Raw genomic sequence first — 26,082 nt, 5'->3', positions numbered from 1 at the left:
AAAATACAGGTAGTCTAGGGAAGGGCTTCCCATCACCGGCACTACTGGTTCTGTGGGCGTGGCTTGATGGGTGTGGCAGGAAGAGGTTACTACAAAATCCCTATTTCCCCCTGATCAGCCAGGACTCAGGAGGCAGATGGGGGCGGGGTCAGTCAGAGGTGATATTTACCGGTTCTCTGAACGACTCAAAATTCCCGCTACCGTTTCTCCAGAACTGGTCAGAATCTGATGAAACCCACCTCTGGTCCAGTCATTAAGCAAATATGGCTTCCTCTATTGACTTTGCTTGTCAGAAGCCAGCTGGGAAGGTTACAAATTTTGATCACATATCCCCTGGGACAATGCAAAGCACTCAAATTTTGAACATATGACCATGGTTATAAGTATGTAAATTGGTCACGTGTCACGTTTTCAGCGCTGCTGTAACTTCAAACAGTCATTAAATGAATGGCTGTAAATCAAGGACTATCTGTACAATTGTGGTGGCATGGTCACAAGTAACCCCCTATGGACAAGTCTGAAGGGCCCTGTTCTGCCGGGCTCTCTGGTAGAAGCCTCCCGAAAATTCACAGGTACAAATTTCACACACATACACACGTTTGAAAATTCAAAACAATGTCCTTTATCACAAAATTCAAAAGAAACAAAGCACCCTTTTTATATTGCAAAGAGCACTCTTCCCCAAAACAACATTGTAGGCTGTACAAGTCCCTTAATCAGTCCTTAAGTACTTAGCTAGTAGCTGTGAAGAAACGTCACAGCCCTCCTTCTTCCCACGAAGTGAAACACACACACACTTTACTCTGCTTTGGTGTCAAAGGCGTGAAAAATCCACAAACAAAGTTCAGACATAGCGAGGCACAATCCTGAAGAACTGCGATCAGATAATCTTCCACAACGGCCAAGCCTGCATGCTGCTATTTATAGCAGCGGCTCTAATTACTGGAGCCCCACCCAAACACAGGTGGCCTCTCTTATCTCCTGTAATATTTCCTCAATTGGTCTCTTCGATGCATAAATCGACCGAAGATAATTGAGATTGGCTTCCTGGGCTGTGTGCCAAGCCCCCCTCTTCCAAGTCACCCCCCACCTTCTTTTTCGTCCGAGGAAACTGCACTCCCTGACTCTGCCGGCAACAAAACAGGCCTAGGACATGTTGACGTATCCCCTGCCTACACCTCCGCATTCCCTGGGGCAGGAGCTGGGCCAGAGCCAACCACAACAGGCCCTACCTGCCTATCTCCCATTTTTGTTCATTTCTTACCCTTCTCCTCATGTGTCTATAGTTTGTCTGAATGGCAGTAGAAAAGGGATCTTGGAAACGTGGGGTTGGTTGTATATTTGGGGCTAAATCAAATTCCTGCAGAGTTCTCCGAGTGAGTGAATTGAGATCTTTGGTTCAAAATTTGATTTAATTCAGCCAGCTAACTCTGCGGGGATTAGATTTGCATGAAAGGCTAACACACACGTACACACACACTGCTCTATAATTATCTAGTCAAGTATGCTACGTAAACAGGGCTTTAAAAAATACATTGGGACGGGATGCTTTTACAGTTCAATTATTTTAAGAAACATTCTCCACAACTACCTCTCATGAGTGTGAGCACTGTGCCTTTGTACACGCCTCGAATGCCAGCTTCACGATACAGTTGTTTGGCACAGTCCATGGGACCCGCATATTTTTTTTCACCAGAAGCTGCTTGGATCTAAAGGGTTAAAAACAAAATGGCCTCAATCAATTATAACCTACTATTCCGTAAATAATTCCGTCTTCCTAAATCTAAGCTACTGTTGAAATGAGTCTGTGAATATGGAAACATAGAAACATAGAAGATTGATGGCAGAAAAAGACCTCATGGTCCATCTAGTCTGCCCTTATACTATTCCCTGTATTTTATCTTAGGATGGATATATGTTTATCCCAGGCATGTTTCAATTCAGTTACTGTGGATTTACCAAGCACGTCGGCTTGAAGTTTGCTGAAGTTTGTTCCAAGGATCTACTACTCTTTCAGTCAAATAATATTTTCTCATTTTGCTTCTGATCTTTCCCCCAGCTAACCTCAGATTGTGCCCCCTTGTTCTTGTGTTCACTTTCCTATTAAAAAGACTTCCCTCCTGAACCTTTTTAACCTTTTAACATATTTAAACCTTTCAATCATGTCCCCCCCTTTCCCTTCTGTCCTCCAGACTATACAGATTGAGTTCATTTAGTCTTTCCTGGTAAGTTTTATGCTTAAGACCTTTCACCATTTTTGTAGCCCGTCTTTGGACTCGTTCAATTTGATCAATATCTTTTTGTAGGTGAGGTCTGCAGAACTGAACACAGTATTCCAAATGTGGTCACACCAGCGCTCTATACAGCGAGATCACAATATCTCTCTTCCTGCTTGTTATACCTCTAGCTATGCAGCCAAGCATCCTACTTGCTTTCCCTACCACCTGACCGCACTGTTCACCCATTTTGAGACTGTCAGAAATCACTACCCCTAAAACCTTCTCTTCTGAAGTTTTTGCTAACACAGAACTGCCAATGCAATACAGTACTCAGATTGAGGATTCCTTTTCCCCAAGTGCATTATTTTACATTTGGAAACATTAAACTGCAGTTTCCATTGCTTTGATCAGTTATCTAGTAAAGCTAAATCATTTGCCCTATTGCAGATGCCTCCAGGAATTTCTTCTGAAACTTATAACATATGAACGTTTCCTAAGAAATCCTCATGAGATGAAATTCAATCAGGAGTTTGTTGATTAAGCGCCAAAATTATGCCTATAAATCCAATTAATTAATTAATAATAAATTTAAAAATGGAAGCATATGAGGGGGGGGAAACAAACCAAATTTCTCTCAAATTTCTATCTCTCCCATCAAGTTTTTCTAGCTGCTTAAGCACCCAGAATTGGAATAGAGTAAGTAGAGTAGAGTAGAATTGAATTGAATTGAATTTTTATTGGCCAAGTGGATTGGACACACAAGGAATTTATCTTTGGTGCATGTGCTCTCACTGTACATAAACGAAAAGATACGTTCGTCAAAAATCATGAGGTACAACACTTAATGAGTGTCACAGGGTACAAATAAGCAATCAAATCACACTAGGAAACAATCAATATAAATCTTAAGGATACAAGCAAGTTACAGTCATACAGTCATAAGTGGGAGGAGATGGGTGATAGGAACAATGAGAATAGTAATAGAAACACAATAGCTCTACCCATTCAAGAAGCCCCAGTAGAGACTTTTGTGAAGAACATTATCCATAATTGTAACTGGGACTTTGTCTTAGAAAACTTTCAAAATATATCTGAAAATAAAGAGATAGGATGTTAAAAGGACAAGGAGCGGAGTAACACAGAGTTGTGGCAGACAAAACTTTAAGATAACGGAAGGCTGGGCTGCTTTAGAGAAGAACTTTTAAATGAAATTATTATTATTATTTATTTATTGGATTTGTATGCCGCCCCTCTCTGCAGACTCGGGGCGGCTAACAACAGTGGTAAAACAACATGAACAATCCAATTAATAAAAACAACTAAAAAACCCTTATTATAAAAAACCAAACATACACACAAACATACCATGCATAACTTGTAATGGCCTAGGGGGAAAGGATAACTTAACTCCCCCATGCCTGGCAACAAAGGTGGGTCTTAAGTAATTTGCGAAAGACAAGGAGGGTGGGGGCCGTTCTAATCTCTGGGGGGAGTTGGTTCCAGAGGGCCGGGGCCGCCACAGAGAAGGCTCTTCCCCTGGGGCCCGCCAAACGCCATTGTTTGGTCGACGGTACCCGGAGAAGGCCAACTCTGTGGGACCTTATTGGCCGCTGGGATTCGTGTGGTAGAAACAACAACCGTACTCCAGGCTACTTATTTTCCATCATAGTCAAAAGTTTCTTTTTTTAAAGTTTCCACAGAAAAGATTTTGAAGGAAGGGGACAAGAGAAGAGATTCTTCTGGTCCATTGAATTGACCCAGCCTTGACGGTAAGGAATGGACCAGTTTTAAAAACACAAAGACAATATAACAGCTACATATAAAATGGGCCATGTTTCACTGATACGTTAACAGGATTCATACACCTTGCTAAGCCAATTTGCTGAATAAAGTGCAGTTAACTGGGTTCCTACAACAGTGATTTTCAACCTTTTTTGAGCCGTGGCACAATTTTTACATTTACAAAATCCTGGGGCACACCACCAACCAAAATGACACAAAATGACATTCTAACAGAGAACATATTAAAGCAAGAGACTTGTGAGTTCACATCCCACTTTAGCCATGAATGCTAGGTGGTTGAGTTTGGGCCAGTCGCTCTCTTTCAGCCCAACTCATTTCTCAGGGTGATTGTTGTGGGGAAAAATAGGAGGGGGAAAACGTTTTGGATATGTTCACTGCCTTGAGTTACTTGTGAAAATAAAGGCAGGATATAAATAAATAAATAAATAAATGAACTTGATTCACAACGATCGTGGTCATTTTACAAGCAAGATGTGACAGTTACAAAAAATTGGGGCTGGTCATTGGGAGATGAGACACTTTGTGACCATTGTGGAGGTGAGAGCCAGGGTGGCGCAGCAGGTAGAGTGCTGTACTGCAGGCCACTGAAGATGACTGTAGATCTGTAGGTCAGCGGTTCAAATCTCATCACCGGCTCAAGGTTGACTCAGCCTTCCATCCTTCGGAGGTGGGTAAAATGAGCACCTGGATTGTGGGGGCAATAGCTGGCTCTGTTAAAAAGTGCTACTGTTAACATGTTGTAAGCCGCCCTGAGTCTAAGGCGGCATGAAAATCAAATAAATAAATACATAAATAAATAATTGGATTACTGTGTCTTTGTATATTTTGGGAGCCGCCCGGAGTCCCTGAGAGGGGCGGCATACAAATCCAATTAAATAAATAAAATAAATAAATAATAATTCCAAGGCTCAATTACAGTAGTTAGTACAACTGGACTACCTATTTTTGACGTAGTATGAACCCAGCCACAATATTCATCCAACTATTATGTACTGTATATGCCCCAGCAAGCAGCATGCTTGCGTGAAGTTGTCTAAACCAGTGTTTCCCAACCTTGGCCACTTGAAGATATTTGGACTTCAACTCCCAGAATTCCCCAGCCAGAGAATGCTGGCTGGGGAATTCTGCGAGTTGAAGTCCAGATACCTTCGAGTGGCCACGGTTGGGAAACACTGGTCTAAACTGAGAAGCCAAGGTCAGGGCTGATTTGTACTTGCGTGGGACATTTCCCAGGAATATCAGGACTTAGGTTAGACTGGACCCTTGAAAGACCTACCAGAAGAAGGGAGTGATCCACCATGTTTATATTATTGCCAGAAAAACTCCCTGGGCTTGTCCATGAAGTCACTAGAATTGAAAGAGTTTCTAAGGAGATCCCATCTACTGATACAACGTGCATACATAAGCCAGGATTTTCAATCTTAATAAGAGAATGTTGCTCAGGACAGAATTAATTAAATCTCTAACCAGACAAGAAGATTTCCAACTTTATATTGCTTCTCTAATTACTTTTGGGCTCCAGTTTTAGCCATCGGAGGAATCTAATATCACAATGAAACAATGCTAAGGAAATTGGAATACCGATAGCTACAAGAGACGTGTTCTGAAATTTGAGCATTTTTATCTCTCATACATATAATACTTTAATGTAAATGTTTGCATATATTCTCTCTCTCTCTCTCTCCGTACGTACATACATTTATTTATTATTTATTTATTTATTGGATTTGTATGCCGCCCCTCTCCGTAGACTCAGGGCGGCTAACAACAATGATAAAAAACAGCATATAACAATCCAATACTAAAACAACTAAAAAAACCTTATTATAAAACCAAACATACATATAAACATACCATGCGTAAATTGTAAAGGCCTAGGGGGAAAGAATATCTCAATTCCCCCATGCCTGACGGCAAAGGTGGGTTTTAAGAAGCTTATGAAAGGCGAGGAGGGTGGGGGAAATTCTAATCTCTGGGGGGAGTTGGTTCCAGAGGGCCGGGGCCGCCACAGAGAAGGCTCTTCCCCTGGGTCCTGCCAAATGACATTGTTTAGTTGATGGGACCCGGAGAAGGCCAACTCTGTGGGATCTAACTGGTCGCGATGGATGCATGCATACATACTGGAGTTTTTTTGGACTGTAGGACGAACCAGAGTATAAGACACACCTTAGTTTTTGGGAAGGAAAATAAGAAAAAAACTGATTGGCAGATAGATCAGCCTCCTGGAATACCCCCAATCAGCTGTTCCTAGAGGTGAATTTTAGCAACAGGTTCATTGGTTGTGAGCACAGACTTGGGGGCATTTTTTTCTGCCTCTGAAACCTCCATTTCAGAGACTTTTCTTCTGAAGCTCCGTTTCAGAGACTTTTCTTCTGAAGCTCCATTTCAGAGACTTTTCTTCTGAAGCTCCGTTTCAGAGACTTTTCCTCTGAAGCTCCGTTTCAGAGACTTTTCCTCTGAAGCTCCGTTTCAGAGACTTTTCCTCTGAAGCTCCGTTTCAGAGACTTTTCCTCTGAAGCTCCGTTTCAGAGACTTTTCTTCTGAAGCTCCGTTTCAGAGACTTTTCCTCTGAAGCTCCGTTTCAGAGGCTTTTTTCAGCCTCTGGGACCTTCATTTGAGAGGCTGGGCAGGGCTTCATTTGGAGTGTAAGACACACCCAGATTTCCACCCCCTGTTTTTTTGGGGGGGGTAAGGTGCATCTTATACTGCCAAAAATACAATGTATACATACCCTGTTTCCCCCCAAATAAGACATCCCCTGATAATAAGCCCAATTGGGCTTTGGAGTGCATGACAATAAGTCCAAGCGCTCATATCAGGGTTCCAAAAAAATGTAAGACAGAGTCTTATTTTCGGGAAAACACGGTACATACACTGACATGGGCATATAAAAAAATTAGAAAATAATGTTTTCTTTTTTTTTTAAAATAAAATTTATTTGATTTTTTTCAAATATAACAAAAAAGACATACACAAAACATATACATACAACATTTGGGAAACGAAAGTTTCCCCACTTTTTTTTTTAATGTTCGATCAGAGAATTTTACTTCTTTCACCTAGTATTAATTCTTTAATTCTTTTATTTGACATGATGCTTTGCTTGAATTTTTATTTATTTCTTTGCTGCTCTTTCCTTTAACCAGTCATAAAATTTTGCCCATATTTTATAATAATCAACAGGATTGTCAGGCTGAACTCTCTAACTCCACCTGAATATGAATATGCTCACTTATCCTAAAGAAAGATAGATAAATGTGGATAGCAAGATGTTGTTCAGTTGAAGGATGGAGCAGGGAAAACGTCACCTCTTACCTGTAGTAGGCACTTGATCCTTTCTCCTGGTGCCATGATTGCAGTGGTAAACACTCCTGATAACATTCCTGCTGCAAACAGCTGAGGATATCTGGATAGTGGACAATGCAATGTGGGATATAGATTAAACATGAGAAATGCATTACAGGGACAGTTTAAGAATAATTTATTATTTATTCATTTTATTAATTGGATTTGTGTGCCGCCCCTCTCCAAGGACTTGGGGCGGCTCACAACATATCAAAAAGCACAACAATACATCTGGAATCCAATTAATATGACTAGAACTTTAAAAATTTCTATTATAATTTAAAAGAAACGTTCTTTGTCCTTCCAAAGAGTTCCTTTTCTAGAAATAAAAACTCCAACTGACAATTACATAATAAATGAATATGTAGTCCAATCTTAGAGTTGAAAGTTCCAATTATGTGCCATGAAAACCAATGTTCTCATCTTCACAATGTTTAATTATGCCATACCCACCTCTGTCGTCAGGCATGGGGGAACTGAGATATTCTTTCCCCCTAGGCTTCTACAATTTATGTATGGTATGTTTGTATGTATGATTGGTTTTAAAATAAGGGTTTTTAGCTGCTTTAGTATTGGATTGTTGCGTGTTGTTTTTACCACTGTTGTTAGCCACCCCGAGTCTACGGAGAGGGGCGGCATACAAATCCAATAAATAATAATAATAATTAATTTTTTCCCATATATATATATCCCAACAGATGTCATAGAAAGAGCCAAGCAGAGGTATTCAGAGATCTAATTTCCTGCAGCTGGTCAAATTCAGCCAAAACAGACGTGGGTCAAGTAAATATTATGGCTCAAGATTTTTGCCTCAAGTATCAATATGACATATCTAGACAAATGCAGCCAACAAGGCAAAATCATTTGCAAAATAAATCCAATGTTTGGTATAAAAATAATGATTTTTTTAAAAAAAGAACTATGTTTTCTAAATAAAAGTAAAGACTGGAAAGGTTCATCTGTTAGTGATGGATCTTTAATTAAAGAGAAATATGTTATTATTTATACACTGTGCTAAGTTTATAAAACTGATGAAAGAAAGAAGAAAATAGAATGGTTCATGTACCACGTTAATTCATCCTGCTGAATATAAAATGCATTCATACGTTGGTTGACTCAAACCACAATGACTTACAAACTATAATTTATATAATCTGTGAACTGTCAAATATTGTTTATTTTAGAAACAGTGGCTTGGCATTATGATTCAATCTAGCATCTAGCATGATTCAATCTAGATAATGCTACCTGCCTATCTAGATGCCATGGTGGTTGACTCTGCCCACTGCCAGCAGTTCGATTCTGACCAGCCCAAGATTGACTCGGCTTTCCATCCCTCCAAAGCCGGTAAAAGGAGGACTCAGATTGCTGGGGGAATATGCTGACTCTGTAAACCACTTAGAAAGGGCTGTAAAGCACTATGAAGAAGTATACAGTGTTCCCTTGATTTTTGTGGGTTCAAACTTCGCGAAAAGTCTATACCACGGTTTTTCAAAAATATTAAAAAATACTTTGCGGGTTTTTTCTCTATACCATGGTTTTTCCCGCCCGATGACATCATATGTCATCGCCAAACTTTCATCCGCCTTTAATAAATATTTTTTTTAATAAAGTTTAATAAATAAACATGGTGAGTAATAATCTAAATGGGTGCTAAGGGAATGGGAAATTGTAATTTAGGGGTTTAAAGTGTTAAGGGAAGGCTTGTGATACTGTTCATAGCCAAAAATAGCGTATTTACTTCCGCATCTCTACTTCGCGGAAATTCAACTTTCACGGGCGGTCTCAGAACGCATCCCCCGCAAAAATTGAGGGAACACTGTATCAGTATTAAGTGTTGTTATTGTTATCTGCCCTTGTTGTGGCCTGCCAACAACCCATGCAGCTGGTAGCTGATTCTGACAGTGCAGAGACTAATGTGGTGATGTATCAGCTACCTGTGCAGCTGGTACCTAAGTCATACAGTGGGGAGGCTGGAGAGGATACGGTTTCAGAGGCGGAGAGTTAGCCAGGGCCTTCAGAACCTGGGGCTTGCAAGGGCTGCGAGCTAGCCCTCCTGAGCTCCGTTTTCACTGGCAAAGGTTTGCAGGAAGCTGTCGCAACTGAAAAAGAAGCTTGGGAGCCTGTTTTTGTTGGTAGAGTGGTCGGGCCACCACAGGTGCCCTGACACAAGTAATGAAGTAACTCCACTTCTCACAGTCACTCACACCCTTATCACCTCGAGGTTGGATTACTGCAATGCTCTCTACATGGAGCTGCCTCTGAAGAGTGTTTGGAGACTACAAATTGTGCAAAATGCTGCCGCGTGAGCTATAATGGGGCTACCAAGATCTGCCCACATCTCATCATCATTCCGTGAGCTGCATTGGTTGCCAATTGGTCTCCAGGTGCAATTCAAAGTGCTGGTTATATAACCCTATATGGCACCGGACCAGACTACCTTCGGGACTGTCTTCTGCCTCATATATCCCAGCGACCGGTTAGGTCCCACAGAGTCGGCCTTCTCTAGGTCCCGTCAGCCAGACAATGTCGTCTGGTGGGATCTAGGGGAAGAGCCTTTTCTGTGGCGGCCCCAGCGCTCTGAACGAACTCCCTCTGGAGATACGTACTGCCCCCTCCCTCCTGTCTTTTGTACAGGGGCTGTGAGTGATGAGACTGTCTCCAGCCGATATTATGAATGATTGAATCTGATGAATGAATATGTCTGCATATGGGGTTTTAACACTTTTAGCAATTTGTATCATTCTTTTAAAGTAAATTAGATTTCTTTTATATATTGTTGTATTTATAACAGTGTTCCCTTGACTTTCGCGGGTCTGACATTTGCGAAAGGTCTATACCACGTTTTTAAAAAAAATATTAATTAAAAAATACTTTGCGGGGTTTTTTTCTACACCACGTTTTTCCCCGCCTGTAATGTCATAATTATTGTTAATAAATAATTATGTTAATAATTATCAGGATCATTAAGTATCTTCTTCAATGGTGAGTACCAGTAATAATGGTGAGTAATAATCTAAAGGTTGTTAAAGGAATGGGAAATTGTAATTTAGGGGTTTAAAGTGATAGAGGGTGTCTTGCGATACTGTTCATAGCGAAAAATAGTGCGATTATTTCTGCATCTTTACTTCGCGGAAATTTGACTTTCGCGAGCGGTCTTGGAACGCATCCCCCACGAAAGTCAAGGGAATACTGTATTGTATGCTGCCCTGAGTCACTGTGAGAAGGGCGGCATAGAAAAGAAAGGAAGGAAGGAAGGGAGGGAGGGAGGGAGGGAGGGCAGAAAGAAAGGAAAGAAAGAAAGAAAGAAAGAAAGAAAGAAAGAAAGAAAGAAAGAAAGAAAGAAAGAGCTGGCCATGCCCATCCCAAGGCCAGACACAACCTTGATGCAGCCCTCAATGAAATAGAGTTTGACACCCCTATTCTAGAAAGATGTAAGCAGTGGAGGATTTTGAGATGTGAAGGTGGAAGGGCAGGTGTGAAAATCTTATCTGACAGGCACCTAAGACTAAGAATGTATTTACTGCCAGAATAGGGAAGGGATGACTGAGTATAGATACCCTGTAGAGTGAAATGAAGCTATTTATACAATTATTTAAAACTACTTAATAAAACTCCCTTTGCTTTTTCCTTTAAATCTTAACCAAATCATTGTGCTTTCCTTTGAGTTTCTCGCACAGAACAGGATTCAGTAGCAAGACAGACAGACTCTATAGAGATCTCCAACAAGATTCATTTTATTTTTAAACTACAGAAATACAGTAACAATCAGGATTTTTTTTTAGACGTATTACAATTTTTTTTAAAAAATACCTTAGTGTTACAAATCCTAATTTGTGGGATTTAGGCCGCAAATCTGGCTAAATACATGTAACATTATCTGAAAGCTTTGGAGCAATAATCTTGGTTTTACATGCTTGTTGAATATGCTGATGAATACATGAGTATGAAAATTGAAACACCATATGCTGCACACTGCAAATATTGTTCCAGAAACGAATACAAATACAAATGTGCTTTATTTTTAAAGCCTCTGTAGGCAATCTACTTGAGGTGAAGGCCTCGCTGGAATTTGCAGATAACATGGGGAATGCACTCTACCATGCAGTGCCTGGTAAATTGTTAAGAAATGTGTGGGATTGTGTTAATTGGAGAATGAGTTAGCCCTCCAGACTGCTGACTATGCTCCCTATAGGAATTTTATTTATTTTTATTTATTATTTAGATTTGTATGCCGCCCCTCTCCGCAGGGTATTGCTGCAAATAAATAAAATGGTAGAAGTTGCCTTAAACACGACCTAAGCATTAGCCTATAAAATCATCTACTACAATGCCCTTCCTGTCAACGACCACTTTAGCTTCAACCACAACAATACACAAGCACACAACAGATGCAAACTCAAAGTAAACCACTCCAAACTCAACTGCAGAAAATACCACTTTAGCAACCAAGTAGTTAATGCATGGAACTCTGTAGTATCATCACCTAACCCCGAAAATTTACCCTTAGAGTATCCACTGTTGACCTCACCCAATTCCTAAGAGGTCAGTAAGGGGCATGCATAAGTGCACCAGAGTGCCTTCCATCCCCTGTCCTACTGTTTCCCTCTTATTAGTAGCCATCTCATGTATATGAACAGTGTTATATCTTTGTATACTACCTATACGTACTTGACAAATAAATAAATCAATAAAAAGTTGATGCTTTGCAATAAGTCAAAGCATCCCAATATCATGGGGAAAAATTAAGTGAGGATAATGAAACCTGGTGGACATCAAGGGAAATATCTGAGAACACGTATGTGATGACTATGGACAATATCTTGCTACTCCTGAACTAGAGTTCTTCAATCTACATGGGAGATAAAGACAAACACAAATATTTGATTTCTTTGTTTTTATAAACTTTCTTAATCAAACTTTAGCTACACAAAAATACCATCTCACAGAGAACACTGTGGCTTCTGCAACATTTATTTATTTGTTTGTTTGTTTGTTTGTTTGCTTGTTAAATTTGTATGCCGCCCCGCTCCATAGACTCGGGGCGGCTCACAACAGTAATAGAAAAAACAATGTAGAATACAAATCTAATAATTAAAACTTAAAACCCATAATTTAAAAGACATGCACACAACATACCATACATAAACAATATAGGCCTGGGAAAGTTATATCAGTTCCCCCATGCCTGACGACAGAGATGGGTTTTAAGGAGTTTACGAAAGGCAAGGAGAGTGGGGGCAGTTCTAATGTCAGGGGGGAGCTGGTTCCAGAGGGTTGGGGCCACCACAGAGAAGGCTCTTCCCCTTGGCCCCGCCAAACGACATTGTTTAGTCGACGGGACCCGGAGAAGGCCAACTCTGTGGGACCTAATCGGTCGCTGGGATTCGTGCAGCAGAAGGCGGTCCCGGAGATATTCTGGTCCGATGCCATGAAGGGCTTTATAGGTCATAACCAACACTTTGAATTCTGACCGGAAAGACTGCGGAGTGTTGGTGTAACATGGGCATACCTTGGGAAGCCCATGATTGCTCTTGCAGCTGCATTCTGCACGATCTGAAGTTTCCAAATACTTTTCAAAGGTAGTCCCATGTAGAGAGCGTTACAGTAGTCGAATCTTGAGGTGATGAGGGCATGAGTGACTGTGAGCAGTGAGTCCCGATCCAGGTAGGGCCGCAACTAGTGAACCAGGCGAACCTGGACAAAAGTCCCCCTCGCCACAGCTGAAAGATGGTTCTCTAATGTAAGCTGTGGATCGAGGAGGACGCCCAAGTTGCGTACCCTCTCTGAGGGGGTCAATAATTCCACCCCCAGGGTTATGGATGGACAGATGGAATTGTCCTTGGGAGGCAGAACCCACAGCCACTCCGTCTTATCCGGGTTGAGTTTGAGTCTGTTGATTAATTAATTTGTTCAGAATTATTATTAATTCATTCAGAATTAAGTTCTACTCATTTTAGGACCCAAGATTGTTGGGGGGAAAATATGCTGGTTCTGTAAACTGCTTAGAGAGCGTTGTAATATACCTCTAAGGACTATTGTTATTATCAGTCCTTTTTAATGGTCTAAAAACTACAGTCAGGTAACCAGGACTCTACATGTTAGCGCAAAAGTACCTCTTTTTTAAAAAAATAAATAAACAAAGCAGAATGGATGTTTGTAAAATCCGGTAATTCCTTAAGACCTGGATGTTGTTAAGAGAGAACTGAAAATGTACTGGGCAGATGACTAATGTAATGAGAATGAACGATGTAGAAAAGTGGGTCTTGCAGAATAGTTATCGTGGCATATAGATTAGATTTATATATACCCGTGTTTCCCTGAAAATAAGACTCTATCTTATGTGTATATATTTTTAATCCTGAAATAAGCCTTCTGGCCATGCACTCAGAAGCCTGGTTGGGCTTATTATCAGAGGAGGTTTTGTTTTGAGGGATACAGGGTAAGTGGTCCTTGCTTAATAAACATTCCATCAGCAATTGCCCAAACCAACGATGGTGCTGAATGGGATCTAGCACAAGTCGCTATGGCTGCCTCATCATGGCCAACTGGGCATGGGACAATTCAATGCTGCACTAATTGTTTCATTCGATTACTTATATTATTAGTGACTACATTTTTATAAAAATTATTGTAAATTCTTGTTATGTAGGGATAATCTGATTATTATTGGCCACAGTTCAACCAAATTAATTTAGTTTTTGTATGTGTTGCATTGTCCTGCGACAAGTTGTTCCACAGCAAGTTATCCCATAGCGAGTTGGCCAGGGTGAGTTGGCCTATTTCGTGCAGAATGAGTGGTGTAATAAATAATGCCGGTCGCAACATTCCCCAGATTCACACGATCACCATTTGCAAACCTTCTTTGCACTTCCTACAAGCAAATTTAATGAAGAAACTGGCAGAAGGTATAAGTGCAACCGAATGGAATGGAATGGAATAGAATAGAAATAGAATAGAATAGAATAGAATAGAAATAATAGAAATAGAAATAGAATAGCTTTATTGGCCCAGTATGATTGGACACACAAGGAATTTGACTTACTTCATAGGTTCTCAGTGTACATTAAAAAAAAGACAAATTTGTAAAAAATCATAAGGTACACTTAATAATAGCCCGGATACAAATAAGCAATCAAATCATATTAAAAACCAGTCAATATAAATTGTAAGGATACAAGCAACAAAGTTAGTCATACAGTCATAAGCGGGAGGAGATGGGTGATAGAAATGATGAGAAGATTAATAATAGTGCAGATTTAGTAAATAGTTTGACAGTGTTGAGGAAATCATTTGTTTAGCGTTCAGAAAAAAACTGATAGCCTTACTTAATGACTCAGTATGATTTGCTTAATGACAGCAACTGAAAGTGCCGGAATTTCCATTGCTAATCAGCATGGTTAGGTGACGTCGCACTTGTTGCTTAGCGACAGAAATTCCGACTCCAATTGCCATTGTTACATGAACACTACCCATATTCTGAATCACAAGTAAGAGAAAGCGTTACAAGCCTTTTATGATTGTCACATACCCCACTGAGGTAAAAACCTCCTAAACAGACATCTGCTTTGCCTGGGAAGAGAACTAACTACACAAAAACAACCCACATAATGTCTGTTTATAGCTAGTGCAATCAGTCCCACTTTTTTTTTAGGAAACTTTAAAATTCACCAATTTTTTTTTTGTAATTAAAAAAAGACCCCTCTATTTATAACCAACAAAAATAAGACTTCATTTTGGCTGCAATGACAGAATGCGTAATTTTGGGGGATAAAAAAGAACAGATTGGAAAACCTCAAGAGAGCATCTCTGAAACAGTCTTAACAATTTCATTACTCACGTCAAGATGTCATCCGGGGTTTTCTGCTGAAGCTTTTTGCCCAAGCCAAATCCAAAGAAGCACACAGCAAACATGGGAGTTACTCCAACAATGGGGGCTGCCATACCCTTATACAAGCCACGGACGCCCTGTAAGAAATAGTAGGTCGGTGGATTATTTATTTACTAAATGTAGATGGTGGCTCATCTCAAGCACAAATAATACAACAAAATCACTCTATGAATCATGTACAGTAAATAGCAGCCAAGCGACCAGTGATTCACTTATCAAAAGTGTCCTAAAATGGGGCAAAACTCACTTAAATGTTTCACTTAAATGGCTCCATTATGGTCATAAGTCGAGGGTTACCTGTCTTTTTACTACATAGAAACATAGAAGTCTGATGGCAGAAAAAGACCTCATGATCCATCTAGTCTGCCCTTATACTATTTTCTGTATTTTATCTTGGATATATGGTTTATCCCAGGCATGTTTAAATTCAGTTACTGTGGATTTACCAACCAGGTCTGCTGGAAGTTTGTTCCAAGGATCTACTACTCTTTCAGTAAAATAATATTTTCTCACGTTGCTTTTGATCTTTTCCCCAACTAACTTCAAATTGTGTCCCCTTGTTCTTGTGTTCACTTTCCTATTAAAAACACTTCCCTCCTGAACCTTAGTTAACCCTTTAACATATTTAAATGTTTCGATCATGTCCCCCCTTTTCCTTCTGTCCTCCAGACTATACAGATTGAGTTCATTAAGTCTTTCCTGATACGTTTTATGCTTAAGACCTTCCACCATTCTTGTAGCCCGTCTTTGGACCCATTCAATTTTGTCAATATCTTTTTGTAGGTGAGGTCTCCAGAACTGAACACAGTATTCCAAATGTGGTCTCACCAGCACTCTATATACCGGGCTCATAATCTCCCTCTTCCTGCTTGCTACACCTCTAGCTATGCAGCCAAGCATCCTACTTGCTTTCCCTACTGCCTGACTGCACTGTTCACCCATTTTGAGACTGTCAGAAATCACTACCCCTAAATCCTTCTCTTCTGAAGTTTTTGCTAACACAGAACTGCCAATACAATACTCAGATTGAGGATTCCTTTTCCCCAAGTGCATTATTTTACATTTGGAAACATTAAACTGCAGTTTCCATTGCTTTGACCATTTATCTAGTAAAGCTAAATCATTTACCATATTACAGACTACCATTTTTATTATTACGACTTTATTATATGACAGATGTTTTTATAAATCACTGTGGGGGTTTCAAAGATCAAGATGCAGGAACCCAAGGCAAACTGTGGCTTGGGCACATAAGAATAAATCATGATTGATTAAGAACAAAGGACTCTTTTACCTTTTAAATACTTATGCCTAAAAACTGAACAGCTTCCTTGCATCTCACCATTAGATTTTCGCATAGGAAAAAAAGTTTAAGCTTATACTCCAAGAATTTCCTAGTCTCGAGTATCATTCTGACACAAATTCAAAATCAATAATATGCATAAGAATATGACCTCACTGGCAGGCGCTGCGAGTGAGCTGGCGAAATACCTCTTTCACAAGGGTCTTTCGGAAACAGTCAAAGGTCCCAGCGTAAAGAGGAGCTTCTCCCGGCAAAGGCTTCGTCTGAGTTTGTATTCTGACCTACAAAATAATAAGGAACATGGAAAGAATATGAAAGTTGTGCTTGCATTACTGTACTTAGTCCAGTGTTTTTCAACCAGTGTGCCGCGAGACATGGTCAGGTGTGCCGCGAAGCTTAGAGAGAAAGGAAGAGAGAGAAAGAAAGAAAGCAAGAGAGAGAAAGAGCGAGAGAGAGAGAAAGAGAGAAATAGAAAGAAAGCAAGAGAGAGAGAGAGAGGGAGGGAAGGAGAGAGAGAAAGACATAGAGGGAGGTAGGGAGGGAGAGAGAAAGAGCAAAAAAGAGAGGAAGGAAGGAAGAGAAAGAAAGAGGGATGGAGAGAGAGAGGAAGAAAGAGGAAGGAAGGGAGAGAAAGAGGGAGGGAGAAAGAAATAGAGCAAAGGGGAGGAAGAGAGAGAGATAATTTTTTTGTCCAAACTTTTTTAGCGCCCCCCCCCGCTCAATGTGCCCCAGGGTTTCGTAAATGTAAAAAATGTGCCGCGGCTCAAAAAAGGTTGAAAATCACTGACTTAGTCCATTGATTAAGTCAAAATATCCATCCACATATGATTTAGTCACCTACTCCTTCTTTTCTAACAAATTTAAGAAAACAGTTTTATAATAAGATGAACTGTTGGTCTCTCCATCTCGGTATATCCAACAATGGTCAGCAGTAACTTCAAAAACTTAGGGTAAATATGCTGTACAGTGGTACCTCTGCTTACGAACTTAATTCGTCCTGTGACCAGGTTCTTAAGTAGAAAGGTTTATAAGAAGAAGCAATTTTCCCATAGGAATCAATGTAAAAGCAAATAATATGTGAAATTGGGGAAACCACAGGAAGGGTCGAGGCCCTGTTTCCTCCCAGGAGATGCCTAGAGAGGTCCCACAGGGGCTTCTCCCCGCCTTTTCCGGTTACAGTATCAGAGGCTCGGGTTTATAAGTGGAAAATGGTCCTTGACAAGAGGCAAAAAAATCTTGAACACCCGGTTCTTATCCAGAAAAGTTCATAAGTAGAGGCATTCTTAGGTTAGGGGTACCACTGTATGTGTTTTTATCCACCTTATCTGGAGACAGAGAGCTGTATCCAAGACCTCTGAAATAAACTTGACCATTGACAGTTTTCCCATTCCCAATTCTACTGGTTATTTTTTTTTAAAGAATTTTTAAAATAAAAGATTTTTTTTCCATTTTTCATTCCATGTATATAGCAATATACACATAGCCTGAAGTATATCAATAACATGCATATACATACATTTTAAATCAATCAATCGTAAAATAATATCCTGTATTGCACCAATTTTCCGCTCCTTTTCATCAGTCTGCCTTTTGTACTCTACCTTCCTCTCCTCTACCGGTTACTTTTTAATGAAAGCGGGATGGGAAGAGGAAGGGAGGAAGACACAGTTCGCCAGAAAAATAGTTGTTACCAATAAGCATTCAGGTCAATCAGAAGATGTCACGGAGACTCCTTCCTGGCCGACCGAAACGGGGAGGAAGGAGTCTCCGTGATGTCAAAGCCCCGCCCCCGGAATCCCATTGTAGGATTCCCCACCTCCTTTTGCTTACAGCGCTGCTGCGGCATCTTTTTATTTTACTGAAAGAGTAGTAGATCCTTGGAACAAACTTCCAGCAGACCTGGTTGGTAAATCCACAGTAACTGAATTTAAACATGCCTGGGATAAACATATATCCATTGTAAGATAAAATACAGAAAAATAAGGGCAGACTAGATGGACCATGAGGTCTTTTTCTGCCGTCACTCTTCTATGTTTCTATGTTTTTAATAATGAAAGGAAGCAAAAGGAGGTGGGGAATTCCCCACCTCCTTGTTTATTTTTACGGAAAAGGACACTGCAGCGGGGTTGCTGCTGTTCGGGTTTGGGTTCGGCGAACTGGCGAACTCATCTGAACTTCATGGCAAAGTTCGGCCGAACTCACCGAACCCGAACTCCGTTGGGTTCACCCAACACTACTTATGACCGTTGCAGCATTCCCACGGTCACATGATCAAAATTCAGACTCATGGCTTTGAATGATACATCTGTTAGTAGTTCCTAACAGGCAATGGTTCGGTACTTGTGGATTGTAACTTACACATGGAAAAGAATCAGTTGATCTGTGTTAATTTGGCATAGCAGAGCATCCAAGAATGCCAGATTTATTTGCGTTTATTTCTGCTTTTAAAAAAAACCCCAAAATCACCTTTCACCTTTTTATTTAGTTCATGCCTCATTTTCTTTTCAAGCATGATTGGGGCGAGTACAAGTGCACTAGAGTGCTTTCCGTCCCCTGTCCTATTACTCTCCTATATCTCTATACCTTTCTTCTATTCCTATATCTCTTCTATTCTTTCACTGATATGTTCTATTCCTATAACTTCTTTTCTATTATCTCTTAAATATATTTTACTATGAGTATCTCCTCTATAACCTTCATCATGTATTTTACTATGTGTATATAGATATATACCCACTAAAACCCTCATTGTGTATGGGACAAAATAAATAAATAAATAAAATAATAAATGATCCCTACCCCCGTTGTGTTTAATCCTGTTTGATTCTCAGAGCCTGCCTCAACAAGTCCTTGCATTTTTCTTGGCAAGGTTTTTAGGAGTGGTTTGCCATTGCCTGCTTCCTAGGGCTGAGAGAGGGTGACTGGCCCAAGACTGTTCAACCGGCTTCATGCCCAAGGTGAGTATAAAACTCACAAGTCTCCTGGTTTTTAGTTGATGCTTTAATCCAGTACAGTGATACCTTGTCTTACAAACTTAATTGGTTCCGGGACGAGGTTCTTAAGGTGAAAAGTTTGTAAGACAAAACAATGTTTCCCATAGGAATCAATGGAAAAGCAATTAATACGTGTAAGCCCAAAATTCACCCCTTTTGCCAGCCGAAGCGCCCGTTTTTGCACTGCTTGGATTCCCCTGAGGTTCCTCTCCATGGGAAACCCCACATCTGGACTTCTGTGTTTTTGCGATGCTGCAGGAAAATCCCAGCAGGGGAATCCCAGCATTGCAAAAACGAGCGCTTCGCTGGCAACGGAAGTCCAGAGGTAGGGTTTCCCAGCGAAGGGAGCATCAGTGAAATCGCAGCATCGCAAAAACACCGAAGTCCTCGAAACCCCACCTCCGGACCTCTGTGTTTTTGCGATGCTGCGATTTTACTGAGGTTCCCCTCGCTGGGAAACCCCAGCTCCAGACTTCCGTTGCCAGCAAAGCACCCGTTTTTGCACTGCTGGGATTGCCCTGCTGGGATTGCCCTGCTGGGATTCCCCTGCAGCATCACAAAAACACAGAAGTCCGGAGGTGGGGTTTCCCATGGAGGGGAGCCTCAGGTGAATCCCAGCAGCGCAAAAACAGGCGCTTTGCTGACAACAGAAGTCCAGAGGTGGGGCATCCCAGTGACGGCGGCTTGGGTTTGTAAGGTGAAAATAGTTTGGAAGAAGAGGCAAAAAAATCTTAAACCCCGGGTTTGTATCTCGAAAAGTTTGTATGACAAGGCATTTGTAAGATGAGGTATCACTGTATTCTAAACTGGCTCTCTCGAGGAGGATTACAACATTAAAAAATTAATAATCAACAGAAGACAAACTCTTACATGCCAGAAGGCAAAAGGGCGTCTCCTGGAGATCTTATCAGCCGAGGAAGCCTCTAAGGACAAAGGTGGTCCCTTAGATAGCAGAACGCATAGCTGTCTGAGGCTTTAAAAGTTAACTGCAACATTTCCAATTATGCCCTGCAAACCATTGTACCCAGCAATTGTTTCTGATCTAGAGCAGGGGTGTCAAACTCGCAGCATCACTCTGTGGTCACGTGACATATCACAACTTTTTTCCCCTTTGCTAAACCAGGGGGTGGGCAAGATGCATTGCACCCCTAACCTATAGACTCTGTTGATTAGGGGACTGGAGGCTAAAACATATGAAGAACGGTTGCAGGAACTAAATACGAATAGTTTAATGAAAAGAAGAATTGAGGGAGACATGATAACAGTGTTCCAATATCTCAGTGGTTGCCAGAAAGAAGAAGGAGTCGACATAGTCTCCAAAGTACCTGAGGGTAGAACAAGAAGCAATGGGTGGAAACTAAACAAGGAGAGAAGCAATTTAGAACTAAGGAGACATTTCCTGACAATCAGGACAATTAATCGGTGAAACAACTTGCCTCCAGAAGTTGCGAATGCTCCAACACTGGAATTTTTAAAGAAGATGTTGGACAACCATTTGTCTGAAGTGGTTTAGGATTTCTTGCCTAAGCAGGGGGTTGCACTAGAAAACCTCCAAGGTCCCTTCCAAATATGTTATTATCATGTATACATATATCTTGAAATCATGTATTAAAGGTGTACAGTGTTCCCTCGCTTTTCGCGGGGGATGCGTTCCGAGACCGCCCGCGAAAGTCGAATTTCCGCAAAGTAGAAATGCGGAAGTAAATACACTATTTTTGCTATGAACAGTATCACAAGCCTTCCCTTAACACTTTAAACCCCTAAATTGCAATTTCCCATTCCCTTAGCAACCATTCAGATTATTACTCACCATGTTTATTTATTAAAGTTTATTAAAAAAAAATATTTACTAAAGGCAGACGAAAGTTTGGCGATGACATATGATGTCATCGGGTGGGGGGAAACGTGGTATAGGGAAAAAACCCGCAATATTATTTTTTAATTAATATTTTTGAAAAACCGTGGTATAGACTTTCTGCGAAGTTCGAACCCGCGAAAATTGAGGGAACACTGTATTATAAATCTGACATGTAAAATTAACACTTTTTTAAAAAAAAAACCCTGCTCTTTCTGCTATCTAAAGGGATTCAAACTCAATGTAAATCACTCCAAACTCGACTGCAGAAAATACGACTTGAGCAACAGTGATCAATACCTGAAATGCACTACCTGACTCTCTGGTTTCTTCCCCAAACCACAAAAGTTTAACCTAAGACTCTATACAATCCACATCTCCCTGTTTCTAAGAGGTCTGTAAGAGGTCTTTTATTGTTACTTTTTACTTATGTTATGTTTATACAAACTTTTCATTTATTTTATTTTTATTTCATTTATTTGTTTTGTCAAATACGTATTGGTGGTATAAAAATACACTGCTCAAAAAAATAAAGGGAACACTCAAAGAACACATCCTAGATCTGAATGAATGAAATATTCTCATTGAATGTTCTGTACAAAGTTGAATGTGCACAGCAGCATGTGGAATTGATTGTCAATCAGTGTTGCTTCCTAAGTGGACAGTTTGATTTTACAGAAGTTTGATTTACTTGGAGTTATATTGTGTTGTTTAAGTGTTCCCTTTATTTTTTTGAGCAGTATATATAACAATGTTTATATACATGATACTAGTAAGAGAGAAACATTAGGACAGGGGACGGAAGGCACGCTGGTGTACTTATGCACTACTATCATGCATGCACTACTATCATTGATTGATTGATTGATTGATTGATTGATTGATTGATTTTGTCCAATACACGATGAGGGTTTTAGTGGGTATACACATAGTAAAAAACATAATGAAGGTTATAGAGGATATACTCATAGTAAAATATATCTAAGAAAGAATAGAATATATAGGAATAAAATATAATGAAAGAATAGAAGAAGAGATATAGGAATAGAAGAAAGATATAGGAGATATAGGAGAGCAATAGGACAGGGGACAGAAGGCACTCTAGTGCAGTGTTTCCCAACCTTGGCAACTTGAAGATATTTGGACTTCAACTTCCAGAATTCCTCAGCCAGCATTTGCTGGCTGGGAATTCTGGGAGTTGAAGTCCAAATATCTTCAAGTTGCCAAGGTTGGGAAACACTGCTCTAGTGCACTTGTACTCTACTACTACTATCCTATACTACTATCTACTACTCTACTACTACTATCCTATACAAGTTTGACAAATAAATAAATAAAATTAATTCTTTTTCCATGAGAAAAATAATTCTGAGGCTCCTTACACAAAGTGCATTCTGGGAACAGTAGTTCGTTGACCCCAGTTTTTACAGTACAGTACTGTATTGCCTCTCCTCCCCATTTGCGCAGTGTCTACCGGGGATTGTAGTCCTTCCTCTACACCCCCCCCCCCCTCACCTTGATAGTATCCAATGGGTGTCCCACGAAGACCAAGCAGACGCCTCCGAAGCCACCCGCGAAGAAGTTTTTCACGGGGCTAATAGGAGCCTGAGGGGACTTAGGTTGTTCCGCCATGGCTGCTTCAGAAGCCAAATGCAACTCTTCCAGCTTTTGACTTCGCCTCTTGAAGCAACCTTTACCCTGCTTTTTCCTTCCCCAACCAGGCGGAAAAAAAGAGGAGGACCTCCGAGATGCCTAGAGAGGCTGCTATTGTTCCTGCTTCCGCCAGCCGCGATCTATACCTACCCGGGAGAGTGTTACCATATTAACCAGTTGTTCCGTAAAAAGCTGCTGGTGATTTTTGCAGTTTCTATTGTTCTATATGTTAATATATGTATCTTTCTTCAGGAGTTGGTGCCAAATCTTTGTCTCGGTCTTACTCCCTTTGCATACAAAAATCACGCAATAAGATACGGGTTTATATTGTATGCAACTAATAAGTGGCTTACTGGTTTCATTCAAAATATGGTTTAAAGTTGAAATGTATTTATTTGCATAAGTGCACCACTGTGCCTACCGTCCCTGTCCTTCTGTTCTATTGTCGTCTTTTATCGTTACTTTTTACTTATGTTTATAGAAATTACTACTATACATGTTTGGCAAAAAAAATAAAACAAAATAAGCATTCAGTAAATACAGTATATTCATTCATCTCTTCGTGTTTAAGCGCTGAGTCTTTTGGAGTGGGCGGCATATAAATACTACGAGGAGGAGGAGAAGAAGATGATGATGATTTTGGCCATTTTAGGAGTTATTATTATTATTATTATTATTAGTAGTAGTAGTAGTAGTAGTAGTAGTAGTAGTAGTAGTAGTATTTATTAGATTTGTATGCCGCCCCTCTCCGTAGACTCCGGGCGGCTTACAGCAATGATAAAAACAATATATAATGACAAATGTAATAGTTAAACTCTAAAATAACAATAATACATTTAAATTTTGTTTTTGTTTCATTAAAATTGTCTCTACTGTCAATAAGTAAAGGGAGGACAGCTCTGCATATATGATTTTTTTTAGTGAAAAACAAACAGTTCTAGCTCATGTATGTCTCTCTTCACATATCTGAATTCTTAATAACACTAAATCAGAGATCTTCAAAATTGACAACTTTAAGACTCCTGGGTTTTTTCTTCTTCTTCCAAGATTCTGTAACTTGCTTCCCACCACAGCTGACTGCATAAATTCTCTTCTCCAGGGATGTTTTTGCTTTCTCATTTCTGTCACATGCAAAGCAGCTGTGCTTGTACTGCAGAATATTACAATTACTGTTTATTTATTAAACAAATTTATATGATTACCCAACTCACACACATGGTGACTCAGGCAGCTTACAAAATTAAACATTAACCCATATACTCCACCTCTTATGGGAACAACAAAACAATCACACAAAGCACTTCATCAGTTCTGTATCATCATCTTAGGGTCTCCAGGCCAATAGAACCACATCTTCAGCATTATATGGAAAAGTATCAAGGTGGAGGGTTATCTTATCTCTGGGGAAGGTTATTCCATAAGGAGGGAGCCACCCCAGAGGAGACCATTTCTTTTTGATCCAATTAGATGTCCTTTCCTAATGTATGGTACCCACAACATATTATTATAAAAATAAAAGTGTAACTATAGATATGCTATCTATACAAACAGCACTCATTGCTCCTATTTTCCTCACAACAACAACCCTGTGTTGGCAGTGAAGGACTACCAAAATTTTTACTATTATTTACTATGTACTACTACTATTTTTTATTATTGTTGTTAATTGTAATTTTTATACTGCTGTGAGCCGCCCTGAGAAGTATATATAGGCCAGAACAAGGACGAAATGGTGCCATCCTAGTCTCCCTTAATTTTAAAATTTCAGCAAAAAACATGTGATATATATGTATATACATATACAGTGTATATATATATATATATATATATATATATATAGATAGATAGATAGATAGATAGATAGATAGATAGATAGATAGATAGAAAAGAAAGAAAGAAAGAAAGAAAGAAAGAAAGAAAGAAAGAAAGAAAGAAAGAAAGAAAGAAAGGGTGGCTTATGCAGGACACCCTGCCTTTTCTTTCAACATCTTTCAGTGCAAATTGGGTGCTCTGGGGTGGAGCTCCATTTTTGCTACCCCACTGCGTTCCCCCCCACCCGTCCGGGCAGTAGCCCACCCCTGCTATGATGTGAATTTAACAGAGAGAGCTAGTGGTCCAAGATTACCCAACCATTTTTCATGCCTAAAATGGGACTAGAACTCAGTCTCCTGGTTTGTAGCCTGGTGTCTTAACTGCAGCAATCCTTAAGTTGCAACAGCTTATTTAGTGACTATTCGAAGTTACAATGGCACTGAAAAATGTGATTTATGACAATTTTCCCCACTTATAATGGTCGCAGCATGCTCATGGTCATATATGGTAATCAAAATTCGTATGCTAGGCAACTGGTTCGTGTTTATGACGATTGTTTGGTCCAGGGGTCATGTGCTCACTTTTTGCAATCTTCTGACGAGCAAAGTCAATGAGGAAGCCATATTCACTTAACTATCATGCAGTGGTGGGCTATGAGCAGAAACACTAAATTGCACTTGCTGCCGCAGCTCGTAAGTGCTTGCGGGACCAGTGCGATTTTGCTTCTCTACCTGTGGAGGTAGCAAAATCGCGCACGGAGCCGCAAGGGCGCCCGTTTTTCGGCATGCGCAGAAGCAAAAAAACCTTGCTGAAACATGGGCGCACCTGCGGCTCCATGTGCTATTTTGGTACCTCCACAGGTGGAGGAGCAAAATCACGCTGGTCCCTTAAGCACTTACGAGCTGTGGCGGCGAGCGCAATTTAGCGTTCCGGCTTGTAGCCCACTGCTGCTCTCATGCTAATATTAAATAACTGCAATAAATGACTGCCGCTCCAAGTCTCCAGAGAGGGGCGGCATACAAATCTAATAAATTAAATTAAAATTAAATAAATTAAATTCACTTAACAACTGTGACAAGAAAGGTTGTAAAATGAGGCAAAATTCACTTCACAAATGTCTCACTTAGCAACAGAAATTTGGGGCTCAGTTGTGGTCATAATTCAAGGACTACTTCTACAACCTCAAACTGGCTCTCCTTGTCTTCTCC

General features: G+C 40.2%; 1 protein-coding gene across 1 annotated transcript in view; it reads right to left on the bottom strand.

Annotated features, from left to right (window-relative positions):
• The window catches only part of SLC25A20 (solute carrier family 25 member 20), a 47,001-nt gene extending 23,642 nt beyond the window's left edge, over nt 1-23,359 (bottom strand). The window contains exons 1-5 of the mRNA XM_070738095.1: nt 22,925-23,359; nt 16,750-16,842; nt 15,208-15,335; nt 7,338-7,428; nt 1,592-1,709 (exon numbers count right to left, since the gene is read on the bottom strand). Coding sequence (XP_070594196.1) covers nt 1,592-1,709; nt 7,338-7,428; nt 15,208-15,335; nt 16,750-16,842; nt 22,925-23,041 — 547 coding nt within the window. The 5' untranslated portion in view covers nt 23,042-23,359. The remainder of the gene's footprint in view (nt 1-1,591; nt 1,710-7,337; nt 7,429-15,207; nt 15,336-16,749; nt 16,843-22,924) is intronic.
• Nucleotides 23,360-26,082: the final 2,723 nt, after the last annotated feature.

This window comes from Erythrolamprus reginae, chromosome 2 (assembly GCF_031021105.1).
Source record: "Erythrolamprus reginae isolate rEryReg1 chromosome 2, rEryReg1.hap1, whole genome shotgun sequence".
Classification (NCBI taxonomy): Eukaryota; Metazoa; Chordata; class Lepidosauria; order Squamata; family Dipsadidae; genus Erythrolamprus; species Erythrolamprus reginae.
Note: the sequence above shows the minus strand (reverse complement) of the source record. Positions and strands in the feature narration are given on the sequence as shown.